The sequence below is a fragment of the Oncorhynchus tshawytscha genome, linkage group LG22 (genome assembly GCF_018296145.1).
Source record: "Oncorhynchus tshawytscha isolate Ot180627B linkage group LG22, Otsh_v2.0, whole genome shotgun sequence".
Classification (NCBI taxonomy): Eukaryota; Metazoa; Chordata; class Actinopteri; order Salmoniformes; family Salmonidae; genus Oncorhynchus; species Oncorhynchus tshawytscha.
The window spans coordinates 35,705,407-35,729,240 of record NC_056450.1 but is presented as its reverse complement, the minus strand read 5'-3'; the positions used below and the strand labels follow the sequence as shown (position 1 = coordinate 35,729,240).

The following is a 23,834-nucleotide window of genomic DNA, read 5'->3' as shown; positions in this document are numbered from 1 at the left end:
AGTGTGCAAGATGACAAACAAATCTTGAGTCACGTGACTCAAGTCCGCATCTCTGATTAGCTGAATAGGGCCATAAGCAAACAAGAAAATGCTTAACAAGAAGCAGCACTCCTAGTGGCCAGTGATTTTAATGCTGGAAATCTGAAATCAGTCTTACCTAATTTCTACCAGCATGTCACCTGTGCAAATAGAGGCGGTAAAAAAACTCTAGATCACCTTTACGCCACACACGGAGACGCATACAAAGCTCTCCCTCACACAAATCTGACCTTAACTCTATCCTCCTGATTCCAGCTTAAAAGCAAATATTCATCTGATGGCATTGAGGAGTTTACCACATCAGTCACTGGCTTCATTAATAAGTGCATTGACAACATCATCCCCACAGTGACCGTTCCTACATATCCCAACCAGAAGCCATAGATTAAAGGCTAGAGCTACCGCTTTCAAGTAGCGGGACACTAATCAAGACGTTTATAAGAAATCAGCGTCAATACAGGACCAAGATTGAATCCTACTCTGTTGGCTCTGATGCTCGTCGGCTGTGGCAGGGCTTGCAAACTATCATGAAAAAAAAAGGGAAACCCTGCCAAGTGACGAGAACCTACCAGACAAGCTAAATGCCTTCTACACTTGCAGTGAGGCAAGCAACACTGACCCATGCATGAGAGCACCAGCTGTTCCGGATGACTGAACACACTCTTCATAGACAATGTAAGACCTTTAAACAGGTCAACATTCAAAAGGCTGAGGTGCCAGACAGATTACCAGGACGTGTACTCCGAGCATGCGCTAACCAGCTGGCCAGTGAAGTGTCTTCACTGATATTTTCAAACTCTCCCTGATATAGTCTGTAATACCTATTTATTTCAAGCAGACCACCATAGTCCCTGTGTCAACAACGCCAAGTTAAATTACTATTACCCCGTAGCACTCACATCTATAGCCATGAAGTGATTAGAAAGGTTGGTCATGGCTCAAATCAACACCATCATCCCAGACCCATTCCAATTCGCACACTGCCACAACAGATCTACAGATGAGGCATTATCTACACACACTCCACACAGACCTTTCCCACTTGGACAAAAGGAACACCAACGTGAGAATGCTGTTCATTGACTACAGCTCAGAGTTCAACACCATAGCTAAGTGATGAGCTTGGAGGGCACTAAGGACCATGGGATTAAACTTGTTTAATCAACACCTTCTGCAACTGGATCCTGGACTTCCTGACGGGCCACCCCCAGGTGGTGAGGGTAGGCAACAACACAGGCTGACCCTGTTTTGAGGTGTTTGAGCACCTGGAGGACCTCCTCTGCCACTTTCACGTCATCAGACAAGGTGACGATGACTGTTTTTTTCAGGGTCTTGTTTGTCAGTGCAGACTATACAGCTGCCTGCTGCTCAAGATGGCGCTCCAACATGTCATAAGTGGAGTTCCATGTTGTTGTGACATGGTGTATGAGCTTGTGGGTCGGTAGCTGTAACATTTCTTACTTGGTCTTAAGCACATAAGTGGCTGTTGGGCTTCGGTGGAAAAAGGAAACCACCTCCCTGATCCTCCCAAGGAGGCGGTCCATCTGGTTCACTGAGAGTTGGATTCCGTCCCTGACACACCAGGGTGATGATGCTTTAAATGTGTGGCCATGCTCGATGTATTTCCATGATCAAGTCAAGATTTCTTGTGGCACAATGCCTACACACCGTAATGGTCTTGTCCACCACCCTTCTTCCGTCATCATATTTGACAGGGAAGCCAAAATGCTCCCATACATGAGACTTACATGAAGCGGGAGGCTTTTCCAGTTCTTCAGCTCCTCTGCTAGCCATGGCTGTCACTGCTCTTTAGTCTTCTTGGCTTTTTGCAACGCGAGCATCCAGGATTGATTCTTTGGCATTCAACAGGCCCCGTTCACGTGAATAATACACACAACTGCTTTAAAAAAAATAATCAAATCAACATTCAGGCTTCAGAGTAAAACACAGCACACATATGTCTTGTCTTTATCTTTTCACTGCAACTCTGCATCGAGATTTAGGGAATTATTACTTTAAAAGTAACCGCGGCAGTAAAACTGTATTACACACTATGATGGTTAAACTTAGCAATTGATCCACATTCGGGCCGAACCGTGGGGGGTGATCCGTACTTATCACGGATCAACTACGGTCCGTTAAACCACTAGTCAAGAGCTACAAGTTCCTCAATGTCCACATCACTGAGGAACTATCATGGTCCAAGCATACCAGAAGGCACACAACAATTACTTTTCCCCCCATCAGGAAGCTGAAAATATTTGGCATATGGGCCCTCAGATCCTTAAGAAGTTCTACAGCTTCACCATTGAGAGCATCTTGACTTGCTTTAACACCGATGGATATGGAAACTGCTTGGCATCCGTCCACAATGCGCTACAGAGGGTAGTGAGAACGGTACATCACTGGGGCCGAACTTCCAGTCATCCAGGAGGTGTCAGAGGAAGGCTCTAAAAATTGTCAAAGACTCCAGTCACCCAAGTCATAGACTGTTCTCTGTAGTACCGCACAGCAAGCGGTACCGGACCGCCAAGTCTGGGACCAAAAGGCTCCTGAACAGCTTCTAACCCCAAGCCATAAGACTGCTGAACAGTTAATCAAATGGCTACCCGGACTATTTGCATTGACACCCGTTTTTTGCACTGACTCTCTTGCACTGGCTCTATGAACACTCACCGGACTCTACCCAAAACCTCACACATACTCCACTGACACTCCAACACACACACACACACACACACACACACACACACACACACACACACACACTCTGCTGCTACTCTGTCTATCCTGATAGCCTAGTCACTCTTACCCCTACCTACATGTACATATTACCTACATTTCTTCAACTGCCTTGTACCCCTGCAAATCAAATCAAATTTATTTATATTGCCCTTCATACATCCGCTGATATCTCAAAGTGCTGTACAGAAACCCAGCCTAAAACCCCAAACAGCAAGCAATGCAGGTGTAGAAGCACATTGACCTGCACATTGACTCGGTACCGGTACTCCTTGTAAATAGCCTGGTTGGGAGAGTAAGCATTTCACGGTGAAGTCTACACCCGTTGTATTCTACGCATGTGACTAATATGACTCTTCATCGCTCTCTAACAATCACAATTCAATTTGTTGTCATGAGAAACATATGCCAAAGCAAGTGAAATATAAAAAAAAACTAAATGGAAATGAGTAGAAATTAACAGTAAACATTGAAAAGTAAAAATAATAGGCATTTCAAATGTCATATTATTGATGATCTCCATTCGTCTCTCGCCCTCTGCCTCCATCGCTAGACCGCTGTCTAACACATCAAGACATCTCTATTACACCAACTGATCACTCCTCAAAACTCTTAAATACGGTGCCTTCAGAAAGTATTCATACCACTTCACTTATTCCACATTTTGATGTGTTACAGCATGAATTCAAAATGGATTAAAGAGTTTCTCACGCATCTACACACAATACCCCATAATAAACATGCTATTAGAAATGTTTGCAAATTTATTAACTTCTTATGGCTGCAGGGGCAGTATTGAGTAGCTTGGATGAAAGGTGCCCAGAGTAAACTGCCTGCTCCTCAGTCCCAGATGCTAATATATATATATTATTAGTAGTATTGGATAGAAAACACGCGGAAGTTTCTAAAACTGTTTGAATGTCGTCTGTGAGTATAACAGAACTCATATGGCAGGCAAAAACCTGAGAAGAAATCCTAACAGGGAGTGGGAAATCTGAGGTTGGTCGATTTTCAACCCAGCCCCTATTGAATACACAGTGGGATATTGGTTATGTTGCACTTCCTAAGGCTTCCACTAGATGTCAACCGTCTTTAGAAACTTGTTTGAGGATTCTACTGTGAAGTGGGACATTTTTTGACATTTCGTCTGCAACTAGGGAACGCGCTTCATGACTTTGGATTTGTTTACCAAACGTGCTAACAAAAGTAGCTCTTTGGACAAAAATGGACATTATCGAAAAAAAAACATTTAATGTGGAACTGGGATTCCTGGGAGTGCATTCTGATGAAGTACATCAACGGTAAGTGAATATTTATGATGCTATTTATTACTAATGTTGACTGCACAATATGGCAGATATCTTTTTGGCTGCTTTGTTGTCTGTCTGAAAGCTGTACTCAGATTATTGCATGGTTTGCTTTTTCCGTAAAGCTTTTTAAAAATCTGACACAGCGGTTGCATTAAGGAGAATTGTATCTATATTTCCATGTCTAATAATTGTATTTTCATCTACATTTATAATGAGTATTTCTGTAAAATGATGTGGCTCTCTGCAATATCACAGTTTTTGGAACTAGTGAACATAACGCGCCAATGTATCCTGAGATTTTTTTTATATGAACTTTATCGAACAAAACATACATGTATTGTGTAACATGAAGTCCTATGAGTGTCATCTGATGAAGATCATCAAAGGTTAGTGATTAATTCTCTCTCCATTTGTGCTTTTTGTGACTCCTCTCATTGGCTGGGAAAATGGCTGTGTTTTTCTGTGGCTTGGCTCTGACCTAACAATTGTTTGTGGTGGTGTCGCTGTAAAGCCTATTTGAAATCGGACACCATGGTGGGATTAACAATAAGATGCATGCATGTTTGAGGAATTTTAATTATGAGATTTCTGTTCTTTGAATTTGGCGCTCTGCACTTTCACTGGTTGTCACATCAATCCCGTTAATGGGATTGCAGCCCTAAGAAGTCAATAATCAAATACAGAAGTCTTCACACACCTGAGTATATACTTTGTAGAATTACAGCTGTGTGTCTTTCTGGGTAAGTCCCTAAGAGCTTTCCACACCTGGATTGTGCAACATTTGCCCATTATTCTGTTCAAAATACTCAAATTGATTGTTGATCATTGCTAGACAATCATTTTCAGGTCTTGCCATAGATTTCCAAGTAGATTTAAGTCAAAACTAGCTCGGCCACTCAGTAACATTCAGTCTTCTTTGGTCTTGTGTTTTAGGTTATTGTCCTGTTGAAAGATGAACTCATCTCCCAGTGTCTGATGGAAAGCAGACTGAGCCAGGTTCTCCCGTAGCTCCAATCAGTCTCCTTTTTATCCTGAAAAACTCCCCAGTCCTTAACGATTACCAGCATACCCATAACATGATGCAGTCACCACTATGCTTGAAAATATGGAGAGTGGTACTCAGTAATGTGTTGCATTGAATTTGCCCCAAACACGCTTTGTATTCAGGACAAAAAGTGAATTGCTTTGCCTAATTTCTTGCAGTATTACTTTAGTGCCTTGTCGCAAACAGGATGTACAGGCTTCCTTCTTTTCACTCTGTCAATTAGGTTAGTATTGAGGAGTAACTACAATGTTGTTGATCCATCCTCAGTTGTCTCCTATCACAGTCATTAAACTCTGAAACTGTTTCAAAGTCCCCATTGGCCTCATGGTGAATTCCCTGAGCGCTTTCCGGCAACTGAGTAAGGAAGGACGCCTGTATCTTTGTAGTAACTGGGTGTATTGATACACCATCCATAGTGTAATTAATAACTTCACCATGCTCAAAGGGATATTCAATGTCTGTTGTTTTTTTTACCCATCTATCAACAGGTGCCCTTCTCTGCCAGGCATTGGAAAACCTCCCTGGTCTGTGTCGTTGAATCTCTGTTTAAAAATCACTGCTCGACTGAGGGACCTTACAGATAATTGTATGTGTGGGTTACAGAGATGAGGCAGTCATTTAAAAAATCATGTTAAACAATATTATTGCACACAGAGCGAGTCCATGCAACTTTTTAGGGCTTGTTAAGTAAATGTTTTCTCCTGAACTTATTTAGGCTCGCCATAACAAAGGGGTTTATTACTGGAGGTATTTCAGCTTTTCATTTCTGGTCGGGGGGGGGCGTTCTAGCAGCTCCTTGGGGCAGGCCAGGTGCCTGCAGGATGACCTCGGTTGTCAGTTGAACAGTGTTTCCTACGACACATTTGTGCAGCTGGCTTCCGGGTTCAGAGGGTGGGAGAGAACACTTTACTGTAGAATCATTCACACACTGTTAATGTGTGGAGAGTTTGGGGCTCATTACCCAGCAACCACTTCCACAAGCTGTGTAAGATTCCTCAGACAAGTGAATAAAATCACTAAGGAAAGTAGGTTGGAAAATTGATTAATTAAATAACTGTCAACATGTACATTACCATTAGCTACAAGAACATGACGTTATGCCACTTAGTTGCTGAAAGGACTATGTTACGATGCATGGTGCAGCAGAGCAGACAGGCAGTGTGTGTGTGTGGGTGTTGACCAGGTAGGCAGCCAGGCACTAACATTACTGGGTTCTCCTCCTGTCCCGTTGCTGCCTGCGTCTCACCAGCAGGGCTGAGCAGAGGGCTGAGCAGAGGGCTGAGCAGAGGGCTGAGCAGAGGGCTGAGCAGAGGGCTGAGCAGAGGGCTGAGCAGAGGGCTGAGCAGAGGGCTGAGCAGAGGGCTGAGCAGAGGGCTGAGCAGAGGGCTGAGCAGAGGGCTGAGCAGAGGGAGCAGAGGGCTGAGCAGAGGGCTGAGCAGAGGGCTGAGCAGAGGGCTGAGCCTGCTGCTGCATTATTGAAGATGAGTGTTGGGTTCACTGAGGCATGTCTGCATCCTGAATCATTTACATCCTGCTAATGTCAGCTCTCATCTACCACCAACGCCTTACTGCCTGCCTCCTACAGGTCAGGCCCCCATTCCTTAACCATGGCCTCTACAGCCTTCTCTGCTCTGTGGATCTGGCTGATGTTATGGAAGGGCAGGGTTTTTTACAAAATATATATGTTTGTCCTGAATACAAAATGCTATGCCCCACCCTCACGCCTGTTGTACCAAAAAAACATCTGCACTAACATTACAGCACAGTTGGCTGTAAATATGACCATTGTAAGATACGGTAGATCATTATTGGATCCAACTAATATCCGGTTTTGAGTGTCAGCTTTTATGGGCTTTCCTTTGCCAGATGTGTAAATTTTCATATCTAGCAATGATACAATGTGCTTTTAAATATTTACACAATGCATATTTTGAATACTCTGTAGTGTCACTGCTCTAGCTACCTTAAACAACATGCAAATAAGCCAAATCTCAAGTGAAAACCAAAATTCTCTCTTCAAAGACATCGGCTAAGAATGTATTTTTTTCTCCCCCACTTCACCCCGTTGTTTACGCAGTCTGACAAGTCCAGGGAACAGGAGACCTTCAACCTTCAACCACATAGCACCACAATATTGGAAGATGACAGCCTTAACAGAATCTAGCCTGGCATTCCAATGTTAAATCATTCAGTCGTGAAAGGAAAAACAGGAGGAGAGCACACACAGAGGAGAGAAGGAAGCCACATCATCTCTTATATGCGGGGGATGGAAGTCCAACCCACTTCCTCTAAATGAGGATGACTGTTAAATAATGACCTCTTATTGTTAAAACCAAGGTTGTTACAGGGCACAAGAGGTACTAAGGATCCTACCTCCACCACTCTGCAAACTGGAGTCAGCGTGTGCCCGCGCGCGCACGCCAAGCACTGTCCCTTGAGAGATGAGCACAGACTTCTTTATTAGGTCATATCAACCTCCACTCATCTCTGAGCTAGAAAAACAGCACTACTGACCATTGGACTTCTAGGCTCAATCCCAATAACCTCCTTTAGCCCTTCCCCTCCACTTTGCGTGATCCAGCATCAAGCCAGAGTGGTGTTGAAAATTCAACATTGAATGACAGGTCGTGCCTTTTCAGGCCTCTAGTTGACCCTCCAAACGATGCAAATCGCCAGACTTCCTACCAAGTGGTTATCAGAACTCCCATAAAGCTCTATGAACCAAGGATCTAATGTTGCTTCAGGAAGATGGCTGACAAAAATACTTGAATGAAAGCAAATATAAGTAATTATAACTTAATAACAAATTGAAGATAGCGCTGTACTAGATGACCGCTAGCTCCGACCAAACTTAGCTTTTGTTTATTTTTTTATTTAAAAAAAAAAAAATTATGTATCCGCTGTCATTTCTTACAACCGAGAATAACTTTGAACATCAGATTGGCAGTTACCTCAATTCTGGTTTTAACTTCAACTCATCTGTCCTGGGCTCTGTCTGTAATTCCAACTTTTCGGGCTACCCAAGAGGAAATACCGACGTCACAGAGGCAAGAGAGGGGGGGATCCTGGTGAGATTAAGGCGAAGGAAGAACCGGAAACCTCTTCCCCCCCATTCTATTGGCCAATGTACAGTCAGTTGATAATAAGATGGATGACCTCAGATCGCAGATTTGCTACCAACATGACTCTCGAAACAGAAATATTCTCAGCTTTTCTCAAACAAGCCTCTCAGACAATATATGGGACTTATTTGACTTGTTCCTGTCCTCTGCTGTAGCCTCAGGGTTGTCTGTGGTACCCCTGTTCTTTAGCTATCCAACTCTATGGATTCTTCATTCACCGTCCCGACAGGACAGTGGAGTTGGGGAAATCGAGGGGAGAGGGGTTTGCCTCTTCATCAACAACTGGTGTGCCGACTCGAGCGACATTGAAGTGTTGACTAACTGTTCACCGTCTTGGAAAACCTTATGGTCAAATGCCAACCCTTTTACCTCCCGAGGGAGTTTTCAGCTGTTATTGTGACTGTTGTATACATTCCACCTCAAAACAAGAAACATAACAGGCTGGCATTAAAAGGAACTGTATGAGGCTATAACCAAGCAGAAAAACGTACATCCAGTGGCTGCTTTACTGGTTGCCGGCGATTTTAATTCTGCTTCATTGAAAGGCGTGATGCCCAACTTCAACCAACACGCCTCCCTCGCCACTAGGGGAGATAAAGACTACCGTTAATCTACCCTCAAGCAAGCATACAAGGCCCTCCCTGGTCAGCCATTCGGCAAATCAGATCAGGTACTCCTGCTTCCTGTTTACAAGCACACGCTCAAACAGGAATTACCCCTGACTCGCTCCGTCGAGAAATGGTCTCCAGAATCAGAGATTATGCTACAGGGCTACTTTGCTAGCGCTAATTGGAATGTTTCGGGACTCCACCAATAACATCGACGAGCTAACCACCTCAGTCACCGGCTTCATTAGGAAATGCATCAGTGTTGTTGTCCCCACAGTTAAGATTCGCTAAACTAAAGGATAGAGGTACTGCAGACAACCCTGAGGCAACGGCAGAGCACAGGAACAAGAAGTCCCGCTATGACCTCCACAGAGTCATCAAACGACAAAAGGACAATATAGAAGTAAGGTGGAATCATATTACACAGGCTCCGACGTCCACAGCAGGGGCTACAGCCCATTTTCAATTAGAAAGGAAGAGCCAGCCATGATCTGCCCAACAAATGCCTCTACTAGACAAACTCAATGCAATTTATGCTAGCTTCGACATTAACATAGTACAGAGTGTGAGGGCTGCCACCAACCCAGAAGATTTGGGTCCGAGCGAGACCACCCATTGGTTATGGCACACAACACCATCATCCCAGACCCACTCCAATTTGCATACCAACAGATCCATAGATGACGCAATCTCAATTGCACTCCACACTGCCCTCACCCACCTAGATAAGAGGGTGTGTGCTTAGTTGCTTCTTGTACTCCCTGTTCACCCTTGACTGCGTGGCAACGCACGACTCCAACACCATCATCAAGTTTTCTGACGACAAGACGGTAGGCCTGATCACCAGCGACAATGACACAGCCTACAGGGAGGAGGTCAGAGACCTGGCAGTGTGGGGCTGGATCAACCTCTCCCTCAACGTTAGTAAGACCGAGGATCGTGAACTACAGGAAACTGAGGGGCGAGCACACCTCCATCCACATTGACAGGGTGGCAGTGGAGCGGGTCGAGAGCTTCAAGTTCCTCGGTGTCCAAATCACTAAGAACTTAAAATGGTCCACATGCACAATCAAAAAGAAGGTGCGACAGCAACTCTTCCCACTCAGGAGGTTGAGAACGTTTGGCAGGGGCCTATCATTCCAAATAGTGTCCCCCTCTACGTCACAATGGGATTCGATGAGTTCTAGCTTCTGTTGCTAGGACTGTTGCTAGAACTTGCAACATTCTGACTGGATTACATAATGAACCAAAGCGTCAGTTGCAATGCTGGTTGCTTGGCTCTATTTTACCTCATAGCAGTCACAAAGGAAGGAGGATGCGGGCAGTTTTAGTTCTATCTCACCGCAATAATGCTCACTCAGTCCGCGCAAATAAATGACCACTGAATGTCTCTTCAAGAACGGTGTTTTTGATGGTACATATTGTTAAATAGGAATAAATAATTTAAGCTGTTTTTAGATTGCCGTTGCTAGCTACTGTACTTTCATAGACAGAGCCTGGACTCCAACCAGGATCTCTAGAACAGCTAGCACTGCAATGCAGTGCCTCAGACCACTGCGTCACTTGGGAGTACTATGAAGACACCACTGAGCTCGACAAGAGGAGCAACATTCAGAGAAATTCACAATTCAGGGTAACGTTAAGCAATTAGATAACTGGACGGATTTAGCTATGTACAACCATTTTTCACAACCATTTCCAGTCTAAGGTTAGCTAGTTGCTAGCTATACATATAGTTCAGTGGAGGCTGCTGATAATGTCTGGAATGGAGTAAATGGAATGGTATCAAACATGTGGTTTCCATGTGGTTGATACCATTCAATTGACTCCATTCCAGCCATCATTATGAGCCGTCCTCCCATCAGCAGCCTCCAACGATATAGTTATTTGTCTGTCATATTGAGGTGTCTAGCTAGAAGTTAAACCTGATCAGGGCAGCAGGTAGCCTAGTGGTTAGAGCGTTGGACTAATAACCGAAAGGTTGCAAGATTGAATCCCCGAGCTGACAAGGTAAAAATGTTGTTCTGCCCCTGAACAAAGCAGTTAACCCACTGTTCTTAGGCCGTCATTGAAAATAAGAATTTGTTCTTAACGGACTTAACTAGTTAAATATAAAAATAATAAAATGGATAGGTGTAAACAATTATGGTAATTCCAAATGCCCTTAACTAGGTGATGTGGACTTGAGTATTTCAACAATTATTCTCTTCAACTTGTTAGGCAATCATATCTACATACGTGAAAAGGATGGCCAGCCACACAGGAGGGTGCCTTTTACTAAAGAGGTCATCTTGAGTGACCAAAGTCATGAATGCTGGAACATACTTTGAGATCACTGAAACCCCTCCTGATCTGGTGGAAGTTGTCGAACCAGATCAGAACACCTTTGAGTACTACCTTCAGGCACGGACTGAGAAGGTTATTGACCAGGTAAAAATGATTATCCGCTGATAATTTACTTTCTGTCCCTCTAAGAAATATATTTGTAATATGAACCATAATTGCATGTATTCCTGTCATCAATCGAGGTGAGACTGAGCATGGACAAGGTGCAGGAGAAACAGCTACCGGAGCAGAATCAAGAAGGGGACGAAGTGCTACGACACCGGGGCAAATGACTTGGTTTGGAAGAAGGACGAAAGGAAGGTGAGACCTGGGAATCCTCACTGCTCTTTCGCTCCTAGCTGGGGTCACCATCTGTTAAAGTGAATATTTAAAAAAAACTCTGATAATAACTATTTGCATTTGCACACAAAATAACCTGAAGCTAGTTTTAGTTTCCCTAACACTGATATTTTTCTCTGTCTACCTAGGGTTACCTCTGCGGAAGCAGCTGGACGGTCGACCACTGGAAGCACTGACGCCCTACACTTCAGTGAAGCCCAATATACAAAGTATGTTCAGCTTTGAATGACATTTGAGAAAGCAGGAAAAATGGTAGTTATGCTGAGCTTATAAAAATGTACCTCTCAATTTCGCTCTCCAAATGACTTTAGGACCATCGAATGTCCGAGCCCCCCTGGAGGTATACCGTCCACCAGAACCAGTGAGTTCGGATCCGTCTGATTCTCTGTGCTCCGAGTCGGAGGGGGACCAGCTTGAGGTAGGCTATATCTTCCAAAAGTGTTGAAAAGTACATATCTCCCATTTATAACACTGCACTAATCCATCAAATGTTCTCCCAGTAAAGTGTAACCTGTGTGTTTGCTTGTTTACGTCTCTGTCCGCTACCCTGTTCCCATTGGGTTCTGCCCAACACTCAGACGTGGATCCACCTGAGGTCCTCCATTATCAACCACCCTCCAACTTTTCATTATATAATTTACAACTACAGTTGTTGTCATTAAGTTTTCTTGCTCTATCATTCTGGGCACATAATATGTAAGATACACAGATTAACTAAAAACACTAGCACTGCAAACACCCATTTTCCCTCTTCGTCCCCCTTCTGAGACTGGCTGCCTATTGAGAACAAGTGACAGGCAGAACCTCCCACCCACACAGCAACCACCACCTCTATATATTCCACACACCAGAATTCATTATTTGTATCTATGATTGCCATCTGAGTGCACAAAAAAAATCTGTGAAAATATGACACAACTGTACCAAAAACTATTGAAGTTTATGTATTCCAATCTTAAATATTGGCAGGTTGGTTTTCACAGCTGTTTCACAAGGTGTTCATTATTAATAAGTTGTAAGGTATCCTTTGATGTTATTTATTTGTTCCACATTATTCATTGTTGTATCCTAGGACCTACAATAGATCCATATATATTCAACTACAACGGTGTACTAATGAGCTATGAGATTTAAAAACAAACCATAATAGAGGACTAGTGAAATTATATTATTTCAGTGTAGACAAGGGAAGGGCAGGTTAAAATATAAACATGACAGCCAGACAAGCCAGTGTATGAATCAAACGGATTTGCACATGAATGGAGTGGAAATTAGCTGACTTCCTGGTCTGTAAGGTAAGTAAACTTTAATGTGTCAAGCAGATTGCATGTTTTCTCTGCCATTTCCAAAACATAACAATATTTAAGACATGGATTTCATGTTGTAATGTTAATAACACGGTACCCAAAAGTAGTTTGAAGTAATGTTTTCATTTCATTAGCTAAACAAAACCTTGACGCGGAAAACCTTGACGCGGAAAACAGCCTTGTTTGCATAACAATGATGGAAAGAACGTCATTACGGCTGTAATGATTTCCAAAATTTGAATCATTAGTTCATCCCACCGCTGATATAGCAACGGACGCTAATAGTTTATCAAATCCCATTGCGACGTAGAGGGAGGCATTATTTGGCATGACAGGCCCTCAAATCCTCAAAAGGTTCTACAGCTATACCATTGAGAGCATCTTGACTGACTGCGTCACTGCTTGGTATGGCAAGAGCACTGCCGTCGATTGCATGGCGCTGCAGAGAGTGGTGCGGACAACCCAGTACCATCTTCACTGCTTGATATGGCAAGAGCACTGACGTCGATTGCAATGGCGCTGCAGAGAGTGGTGCGGACAACCCAGTACCATCTTCACTGCTTGGTATGGCAAGAGCACTGACGTCGATTGCATGGCGCTGCAGAGTGGTGCGGACAACCCAGTACCATCTTCACTGCTTGGTATGGCAAGAGCACTGACGTCGATTGCATGGCGCTGCAGAGAGTGGTGCGGACAACCCAGTACCATCACTGGGGCCGAGCTCCTGGTATTCAAATCTGACTCCAACAGGCTCCTGAACAGCTTATCCCCATGCCATAAGACTGCTAAATAAATGGCTACATGAACTATCTGAGTTGACCTTTACATTTGATTTTTGGACTGCACACAGGGCCATACATACTATGCACACATACTCCAACACACATAAACACTCCATCGTTTGCTCTCACACACATAACATACACATTTACACTGACTCTACACACACCCAATCACATACAATCATCATATATGATGCTGCTACTCTGTTTATCATATATCCTGATGTCTAGTCACCTCACCCCTATACATATCTACCTCTATCACTCCAGTATCCCTGCACATTGTAAATATGGTACTGACCCTATATATATATATATTAGTATGCTTACTTTATCGTGTTCTTCGTATTTCTATCTTGTGTGTTTTTGTTCTACCTTGTTATTCTTAGTATTACATGATTATTCATTACTGTATTGTTGGGGTTAGAGCTTTTTGACTGTACTTGTGCATATGACATTAAAACTAGAAACTCGAATCATGCAACAAAAAAAAAAGTACAGTTAAGAGGAATGTGTTAGTTAATGTTGAGAAATGCATATTTACAGAAATAGCTTTTTAATAAGCTAGCTGTCTAGCTAACATTAGCCAACTAGAAAAACATTTAGCTTGCTGTATAGACGTTTCACATTTGTATGAATGTGTTGTATAATGTTTTAGGGACTCCTAAGCAAACCAGTAAACCAGGCTGTCATCTTGTGAAGTCTAGTGGATGTAAATAATCTATCCATCTAGCTAGCTACCTAAAGCATTTACTGAAAATTTTATGTACAATTTTGTAAGCTTGCCAACCCCTATCACAGAGTGATTCCATGTAACTTATGTGATTTGTTAAGCTAAATTTTACTCCTGAACTAATTTAAGTTTGCCTAAGCAAAGGGCCTGAATACTTGTGCAACGACTATATTTTAGGTAAGAATGTTCAAATATATTACATTTTTCTTCCACTTTGACAAGAGTATTTTCTGTAGATTGTTGACAAAAAAATGACAAATCCATTTCGATCCAACTTTGGTACTACTTTTTCAAGCCACTGTATTGGCAATGTCTTTTGTTTGGCAAACTAAAAAGCACTATCACTATTGAAAGACAAGTTGAGACCTACTTTTATCTGCTGTGATTGCTTCTTTCTTTGTTTTGAGTTTTACATCTAGCACTAGACTGTAGTATTAGCAACAGTCATCAAAATTATTAAAATCTTTTAAAAACAATTATAATAAATGCAACAGTTGGACAATGAACAAAGATACTACACACTAAGATTTTTTTTTACATCCATCAGATATTGACTGACTTATAGGTATTACATTTATTGTCAAATCTCATATTTTTCATATTTTGTGTTAATAAAGAAAATGATCTGCATAAATACTTGGGGTATTTGCAAATATGAATAAATTAACATAATGGGGTGGAATATGGCTTCAACCACCAAAAACTTGCTCTTCCTAGCCTTACTCACATGCACCGTCTAGACTGCCTCACTAATTATGGTTGTCATGTTCTGATGCATCATTTAACAAATGTGTCAATAACAGGATACCCTCGGATTAAAAATCAACAGGCTTGGCTCTAGATTACACTAATCTATAAATACTTTACATTGTTTGCGAGATGAGACATACTATCACTAAAATCCAAGGGTTAATTTTCGGGAAGTTGTATTCATTTCAGTGCATCTCATTTGTAAACAACTATTAAATAGTGATGCACCGATATCACATTTTTGGGCCGATACCGATGTATACCGATATTTTAAGATAATATCGGCCGATTCCGATATGTTCACCGATATATCGTGCATGCCTAGCATTAAATTGTAACTTTTTTTAGTTCCACATCAAATAAACAACCATGAAAATAACGTTTTTTCTTCTCTTTCTTGTGAGTCTCGAGACAATGCATTAAATCCCAGACAAAGCTTTAGCTACTACAGCGACTGAAATGACTGCAACACTTAAAGAGCTACAGTTAGTTTCAGAATGGCTGGCAAGGAATAAGTTAGCCCTAAATGTTTCAAAAACAAAAAGCATTGTATTTGGGACAAATTATTCACTAAACCTGAACTAAATCTTGTAATGAAAAATGTGGAAATTTAGCAAGTTGAGGTGACTAAACTGCTTGGAATAACCCTAGATTGTAAACTGTCATGGTCAAAACATATCGTCATGGCTCCTCCTCTGCAGTGCAGGGGGCGGTTCCTCCTGCAGGCAGAGGAGGGTCGTTAGTGACTGGAGTCACCTGGGCTCAGGGTATTTAACCTGCTCCTCCAGGTATGATCCTGTTAATGTACACAGAGAGCTAACATTAATAATATGCATGTCAATCTCTCCTGGCTCAAAGTGGAGGAGAGATTGACTTCATCGCTACTTATATTTATGAGATGTATTGACATGTTGAATGCACCAAGCTGTCTGCTTGTACTACTGGCGCACAGCTCAGACACCCATACATACCCCACAAGACATGCCACCAGAGGTCTCTTCAAGGTCCCCAAGTCCAGAACAGACTACGGGAGGCGTACAGTACTACATAGAGCCATGACTACATGGAACTCTATTCCACAGTAGTACATAGAGCCATGACTACATGGAACTCTATTCCACAGTACTACATAGAGCCATGACTACATGGAACTCTATTCCACAGTACTACATAGAGCCATGACTACATGGAACTCTATTCCACATTAAGTAACTCATGCAAGCAGTCAAAAAACAGATAAAAATACACCTTATGAAACAGAGGTGACTGAAGAGACACAAACACAGGCATAGACACAAACACAGGCGTAGACACAAACACAGGCGTAGACACAAACACAGGCGTAGACACAAACACAGGCATAGACACAAACACAGGCGTAGACACAAACACAGGCGTAGACACAAACACAGGCGTAGACACAAACACAGGCGTAGACACAAACACAGGCGTAGACACAAACACAGGCGTAGACACAAACACAGGCGTAGACACAAACACAGGCGTAGACACAAACACAGGCGTAGACACAAACACAGGCGTAGACACAAACACAGGCGTAGACACAAACACAGGCGTAGACACAAACACAGGCGTAGACACAAACACAGGCGTAGACACAAACACAGGCGTAGACACAAACACAGGCGTAGACACAAACACAGGCATAGACACAAACACAGGCATAGACACAAACACAGGCATAGACACAAACACAGGCATAGACACAAACACAGGCATAGACACAAACACAGGCATAGACACAAACACAGGCATAGACAAACACAGGCATAGACACAAACACAGGCATAGACACAAACACAGGCATAGACACAAACACAGGCGTACACATGTAGACATGGATTTTGTGTTGTAGATATGTGGTAGTAGAGTAGTGGTCTGAGGGAACACACTGTGTTGTAGAGTAGTGGTCTGAGGGAACACAATGTGTTGTGATATGTGGTAGTAGAGTAGTGGTCTGAGGGAACACAATGTGTTGTTATATGTGGTAGTAGAGTAGTGGTCTGAGGGAACACACTGTGTTGTAGACATGTGGTAGTAGAGTAGTGGCCTGAGGGAACACAATGTGTTGTGATATGTGGTAGTAGAGTAGTGGTCTGAGGGAACACACTGTGTTGTAGAGTAGTGGTCTGAGGGAACACAATGTGTTGTAGATATGTGGTAGTAGAGTAGTGGTCTGAGGGCACACAATGTGTTGTAGAGATGTTGTGACTGTATTGTAACGTTGTTAAAACTGCCTTCATGTTGCTGGACCCCAGGAAGAGACGGCCTTGGCAGCAGCTAATGGGGATCCATACTAAATACAAATTGACGCAACGGAAAGACAATGTATTCCATTGAGCCCATTTCAGCCATTACCGGGGTGTGTTTGCCAGGTCATTATAATCATTTCCACGGTCGTAGATTTAACGGGGAAAAACAGCAGGCGCGAGCAAGAAGAGTATGAAAGAGTCGCAGGAGTAAAATGAAAGCAATCAATCCAGCGAGATTTAAATGACAAGAGGATTCTGCACCCCTCCGTCAAAGGAAATAGACAGATCTTCAGGTGGGTGGGTCATGCGCGTTGCTAGCAGTACAACTCAATCTCCTTTTCTCTCTCCCGCTCTCTGAGATTCATTGAACTGGGTTATAGAAGAGGAGCACAGAAAGGATGCATCAGTCAAAGTTAAGTGAATTTGAATACTTCCAAGATTTAAGCTAAATATTCCAAATTTAAGCATAAATGTCAATGTGAAATGAGCCTTAAACACTGGAGCATTTCAGAACATGGTGTAGAGTAAAACACATTGCTTGGTTCAGAAATCTTGCCATTGTCCTTGCATCTTTCACCTCATATCTGTACTCTCTACGCCATGATTAACTTATGACACATTTCAACAAACAAGCTCTCTTTTCAGTATCATGTAACTAAGACTTGGCCTATATAAAAAATAAAAAAAGTCTTAATAATTCAATCAATCATTGCAGTAGTTACGGTTAAGGGGCACAGCATCTACAAAGAAAACGGTAATGATGAAAATATCCTCTCTAGCATCGCCAACAGGAGGACCATTATGAAGATCAAGAGAAAACATCCAAGGGTGAACGAGAGCTTTATTTGAGAGTGAACTACTTCAAATGTTTTTTTGCTAATGCTTTCCTAAACGCATGCCCTGGAGTGTGCCCTCTGAGTGCAGTGCAGCACAGCCCTATCACGATGTTACAGGCCTTCACGAAACTAAAGCCTGATGATATCATTGAGCTTGAGTGCCTGCAGAGCTCACAATAAGGACGGCATTCCGACAGAGACCCAAGTCACTGATGACAAGTCCAGGTGGTGAAACTGGGTCAGTCTCTATTGAGCTTATGGTCCGTTTTAAAGCCCATCTACATCAGTTTAACGTGAAATGTTGCTATGGTTGACGTTTTGGATCTGCGAAATATGCCATTTCGATTTGAATTTCTGAAACTGTCTTTACATCCTAGCCAGTAACACCACAGCTAGCATACTTAGCATGACTTTATTATGTTTCACTGTGCTAATCATTCTAAAAAAAAAAGTGCTTGAATTTCATTCTGAATAGATTTTCTTGTAAACTCTGCCAGTTTTATATGGTAATGGAGCTCCATTTACCTCTCCACTCACCATGATGCCTCACGGACGTTAAATTAGCATGGATAATACTTAGAACGGAACTTGTGCTAATCTGGTCGAGGACAACCGCAGAACAGGGTGCAGAGGAATCTCAAATACACAGCCAGCCGAACCACCCTGACCTTATTAAAAGAAAAAAACGAAATGTTAAGCAGAGCCCACAGCTTATCATGGAGTTATTAGTTTGAACAAAGAGCTGTTTCAAGTGTATCTGAGCGCTCCAATAGTGGCAAATTTCAAATCGAATTACCGTAAAATGTTAAACGCCAAATCTCAAATAGCCGCCTGTACCTTTTAATAGCCAAGCAATGGCAAACAGTTCACCAAATAAACGTGCTGTTTCAAATAAATGCCCTGTCTAAATTAATTATTTACAAAGTTAACATGAATTACCATTAATTGTTTGTTACACTAAATAATTCCGTCGTGACAAAAAAATTATGCCATTTTAAATCCCCAGTAAGAAACTGCTAGCCATTGGCTACTAACAGCTGAGCACTGCTAGCTAACTGGCAACCATAACAATCAACTTCGGGAGTACAGACCCCTAGAAATCGGCCGATCAACCTCTAAGAACTGCTGAAAATGCACAGTCTAGGAAAATAATTATTCTGTCAAGGACATTGACTCTATTTAGAAAAAATTAAATGTACTAAGACATGATAACCGTGACAGTGTGTCAATGATAACACATAAGTGTTGAAGAAATTGCTGGAAGGGAATGCTGGAATTAAACAATTAACTATGCAAATGAGCAAAAGCTGTGTGCATTAAGGAAATAGAAGCCTGGCTGAAATAGAAGCCTGTCTCTAAAAAGTATCTGTTGTGTTCAGTGATTTAAGGACAAACTTCAGGGATATTAATTTAAATTTTACGGAATTATAAATAGGAACAGAAAAGCATTTAAGAGTGTATTATAAAAGCAATACAGTGAGTCAGGTTCAAATGTAATAATATAATTGAATAAATCCCCCACTGTGAAGGAGCAGGATAGTGTCTACTTATGCAAGTAGTTAGAGAATAGGTTATTTACGGTGAAATACAATTGCTACTTTTGCCCTCGAGACATGAAACAAGATGTACTGGAATAATCAACAGTCAAGTCTAATCTTTAACTGCCCTTTGTTTTTTGGTTCAACAGTCATAACCATAAACTCACAACTCGAAAAATAAAATACGCTGTTACTTCCTAGTTGGGCTACATTTCAGCAGACAAAATGAAAGTAACTGGCTTTAAAACTTACATTGCCGTTCGACAGACAAAATACTAAGCAAAATATGTAGTCATACAGTTAATTCGGAAAGTATTAATACCCCTCGAGTTAGTCCACATTTTCTTATGTTAGTCGTATTTTAAAATAGATTAAATAAATAGAAACATCAACCAACACACAATACCCCATAATGACAAAGCGAAAACAGGTTTAGACATTTTTGCGAATGTAGTAAATATAAAAAACAGAAATACCCTATTTATGTCAGTATTCAGTCCATTTGCTATGAGACTGGAAATTGAGCTCAGGTGCATCCTGTTTCCATTGCTCATCCTTGAGATGTTTCTACAACTTGACTTAAGTCCAACCTGTGGTAATTTCCATTGAATGGACATGATTTGGAAAGGCACACACCTGTCTATATAAAAGGTCCCACAGTTGACAGCACATGTCAGAGCAAGAACCAAGTCATGAGGTTGAAAGAATAGTTCGTATAGCTCCAAGACAGGAATGTGTCGAGGCACAGATCTGGGGAAGGGAACTAAAAAAACGTCTGCAGCATTGAAGGTCCCCAAGAACACAGTGGCATCCATCCTTATTAAATGGAAGAAGTTTGGAACCACAAAGACTCTTCCTAGAGCTGGCCGCCCGGCCAAACTGAACAATCGGGAGAGAAGGGCCTTGGTAAGGGAGGTGACCAAGAACCTGATGGTCATTCTGACAGAGGTCCAGAGTTCCTCTGTGGAGATGGGAGAACCTTCCAGAAGAACAACCATCTGTGTAGCATTCCACCAATCAGGCCTTTATGGTAGTGGCCAGACTGAAGCCACTCCTCAGTAAAAGGCACATGACAGCCCGCTTAGAGAACTCTTAGACCATGAGAAACAAGATTCTCTGGTCTGATGAAACCAAGATTGAACTCTTTAGCCTGAATACCAAACGTCACATCTAGAGGAAACCTGGCACCATCCCTATACTGAAGCATGGTGGTGGCAGCATCATGCTGTGGGGATGTTTTTCAGGGGCAGGGACTGGAAGACTAGTCAGGATCAAGGGAATGATGAAGAACAGAGAGGTCATTGATGAAAACCTGCTCGAGAGCGCTCAGGACCTCAGACTGGGGCGAAGGTTCACCTTCCAAAAAAGACAACGACCCTTAGCTCACAGCCAAGACAATGCAGGAGTGGCTTCGGGATAAGTCTCAATGTCCTTGAGTGGCCCAGCCAGAGCCCGGACTTGAACCCGATCAAACATCTCTGGAGAGACCTGAAAATAGCTGTGCAGCGACGCTCCCCATCCAACCTGACAGAACTTGAGAGGATCTGCAGAGAAGAATTGGAGCAACTCCCCAAATACAGGTGTGCCAAGCTTGTAGCATCATACCCAAGAAGACTCAAGGCTGTGATCACTGCCAAAAAGGTGTTTTTATAAATGTGCAAACATTTCTAAAAAACTGTTTTTGCTTTGTCATTATGGGGTAGTGTATAGATTTGAATCCATCCACTGTACTTAAAGTAGCGAGAAATATTTCATATATATTTCATAATATTACATTTCTTGAAAAAGAACGGTATTGAAAAACCATCCTGTGGCTATTTCAAATTCCCCCTGGTATACAGTATATACAGTATATCGCCCAAGCTCAGAACGTTACCTATCCTGCTGTCCATGACATAGGTCTCGATGATAGAACTTTTCTTACAGATGTCATCAGCCATGGAGGAGCAGCTGACCTCTAGGTGTTTCACCTGCAAGCACAGTAGAGACATATTAGATGCACCAGAACCACAGGAATACATACATACTGTATACAAAGCACCCGTCACAGCTAACAGCATGTACCAAGTCCATCAATCATCTCTCACACAGAGCGGGCGGGCGGGCAGGCAGGCATTGTAAGAATATAACATGATCTCAGGAAAAAATGTCCTAGGCTGCAAAACAGCCAGGCCAAGGCACGAAAACAGCAAAGCACGAAAACAAGCAAAAGGTTCCCGTTCAGTGCAGGTACAGACATATTCTGGTGCATTTCAAAGTGATTTAAAATCACCAGTAAAAGATGGCATCACAATTTCATTGGGAAATAAATCAATTCTAGTGGCCCAAAAATAAGGATTCATCACTGCCGCAGACTCATAAATTGCAGAGAGGAACATTAACCTTATTCCACAACTTTCTTTCATGTCATCTCATTCTAAAATCATGGACATTAATATGGAGTTGGTCCTCCCTTCGCTGCTTTAACAGCCTCCACTCTTCTGGGAAGGCTTTCCACTAGATGTTAGAACATTGCTGCGGGGACTTTTAGCATTTAGCCACAAGAGCGTTAGTGAGGTCGGGCACTGATGTAGCGCAATTAGGCCTGGCTCGCAGTCGGCGCTCCAATTCATCCCAAAGATGTTCGATGGGGTTGAGGTCAGGGCTTAGTGCAGGCAAGTCAAATTCTTACACACCAATCTCGACAAACCATTTCTGTATGGACCTCGCTTTGTGCACGGGGGGGCTTTTTAAAGCTGAAACAGGAAAGAGCCTTCCCCAAACTGTTGCCAAAAAGTTGGGAGCACAGAATCGTCTAGAATGTCATTGTATGATGTAGCGTTAAGATTCTATACCCGTCGCGTGCCGCTGAATTAGCCAAAAAAAGGGATGTCCACATCATTTTGGCCATGTAGTGAGTATATATAGATAGTAGTATGGTATCTTATACGGTTTATAGTAGAGTAGTATATTGTAACCTGGGTGGATCGAGCCCTGGATGCTGATTGGCTGACAGCAATGTTATATCAGACCGTATACAATGGGTATGACAAAACATGTATTTTTACTGCTCCAACTACATTGGTAAACCATTTTATAATAGCAATAAAGCACTTTAGGGGATTGTGATATATGGCCAATATACCACAGCTAAGTGCTGTGTCCACACCTCCTCGAGCCCTTGCTGCTTATGTATACACTATTATATTATAACTAAGTATGAATAGCATAGAGATTCTACCTTCTCCTCCAACATCCACTTCTCCTGCTGCACCCCAGCCAGCCTCTGGAACAGCTCCCCAACCTCATCATCAGACAGGTCAGCAGGCCGCTGGGACTGGGGGCTGCCACTGGCGGACTGAGGACACACAGGACCAGACAGCACTGTTACACCTTCCCTACATGAACTTAGAGACAGAGTCAGACGGAGCGAGAAGCTTATTTTGTGCAATCCGTTTATTATACTTCTCTCTTTATCAGTGACTGGGAGCTTGACAAGTCTAATGGAACAAGCTTATCTCTGTATTATACACACAGAACTGGAATACGTATTTGATCTGTTCCGTGGAAACAATTGGAGGATTCTAAATTGTATGGTTTAGAGATTTTTTTCTCTTTCTTTCCCTTTCCTTAACAATCCACATCCCTGGCAGAGAAACATTACAGAACATGTATTTATTCAAAGGATTCTAATTATAGTATCCACATTTTTTATAAAGCTATTCATAGCAGAGGAGCACATAAACATGAAATGCATGTGAGCTCCCTGTTGAGCTATCTGTCATGACTGTGGTTGCTGAAAGTTCAGCCTCTCATCTCTGCCTCAGTGTGTACTGGTTGTACTCTGTGCAGTTACCAATGCAATGTAAGAGGTAGTGTGTTGCTGCAGACAACATCATTGGTTCTCTTTGTGGTTCCATACATCAAAACATTTCTAATTATTCAATGGGTGGATTATGTAGTTTCATAACTCTTTCCCACCTCATTTGTACTCTTTACTGTCAAACATCGATCTAGTCAATACTCTGCGTACCATTGCTTTCACAAACTACATTGTATGTGCCTTGGCCAGTTCTGTGGACCCG

The 23,834-nt window shown here is 42.4% G+C and overlaps 1 protein-coding gene across 5 annotated transcripts in view; it reads right to left on the bottom strand.

Moving 5' to 3' along the window:
- The window catches only part of gripap1 (GRIP1 associated protein 1), a 110,156-nt gene that overhangs the window by 39,119 nt on the left and 47,203 nt on the right, over positions 1-23,834 (bottom strand). For all 5 annotated transcript variants that reach the window (XM_042304128.1, XM_042304129.1, XM_042304130.1 and 2 more), the window contains 2 exons: positions 22,991-23,107; positions 21,647-21,740 (listed from right to left, as the gene is read on the bottom strand). In XM_042304128.1, the coding sequence (XP_042160062.1) occupies positions 21,647-21,740; positions 22,991-23,107 (211 nt within the window). The remainder of the gene's footprint in view (positions 1-21,646; positions 21,741-22,990; positions 23,108-23,834) is intronic.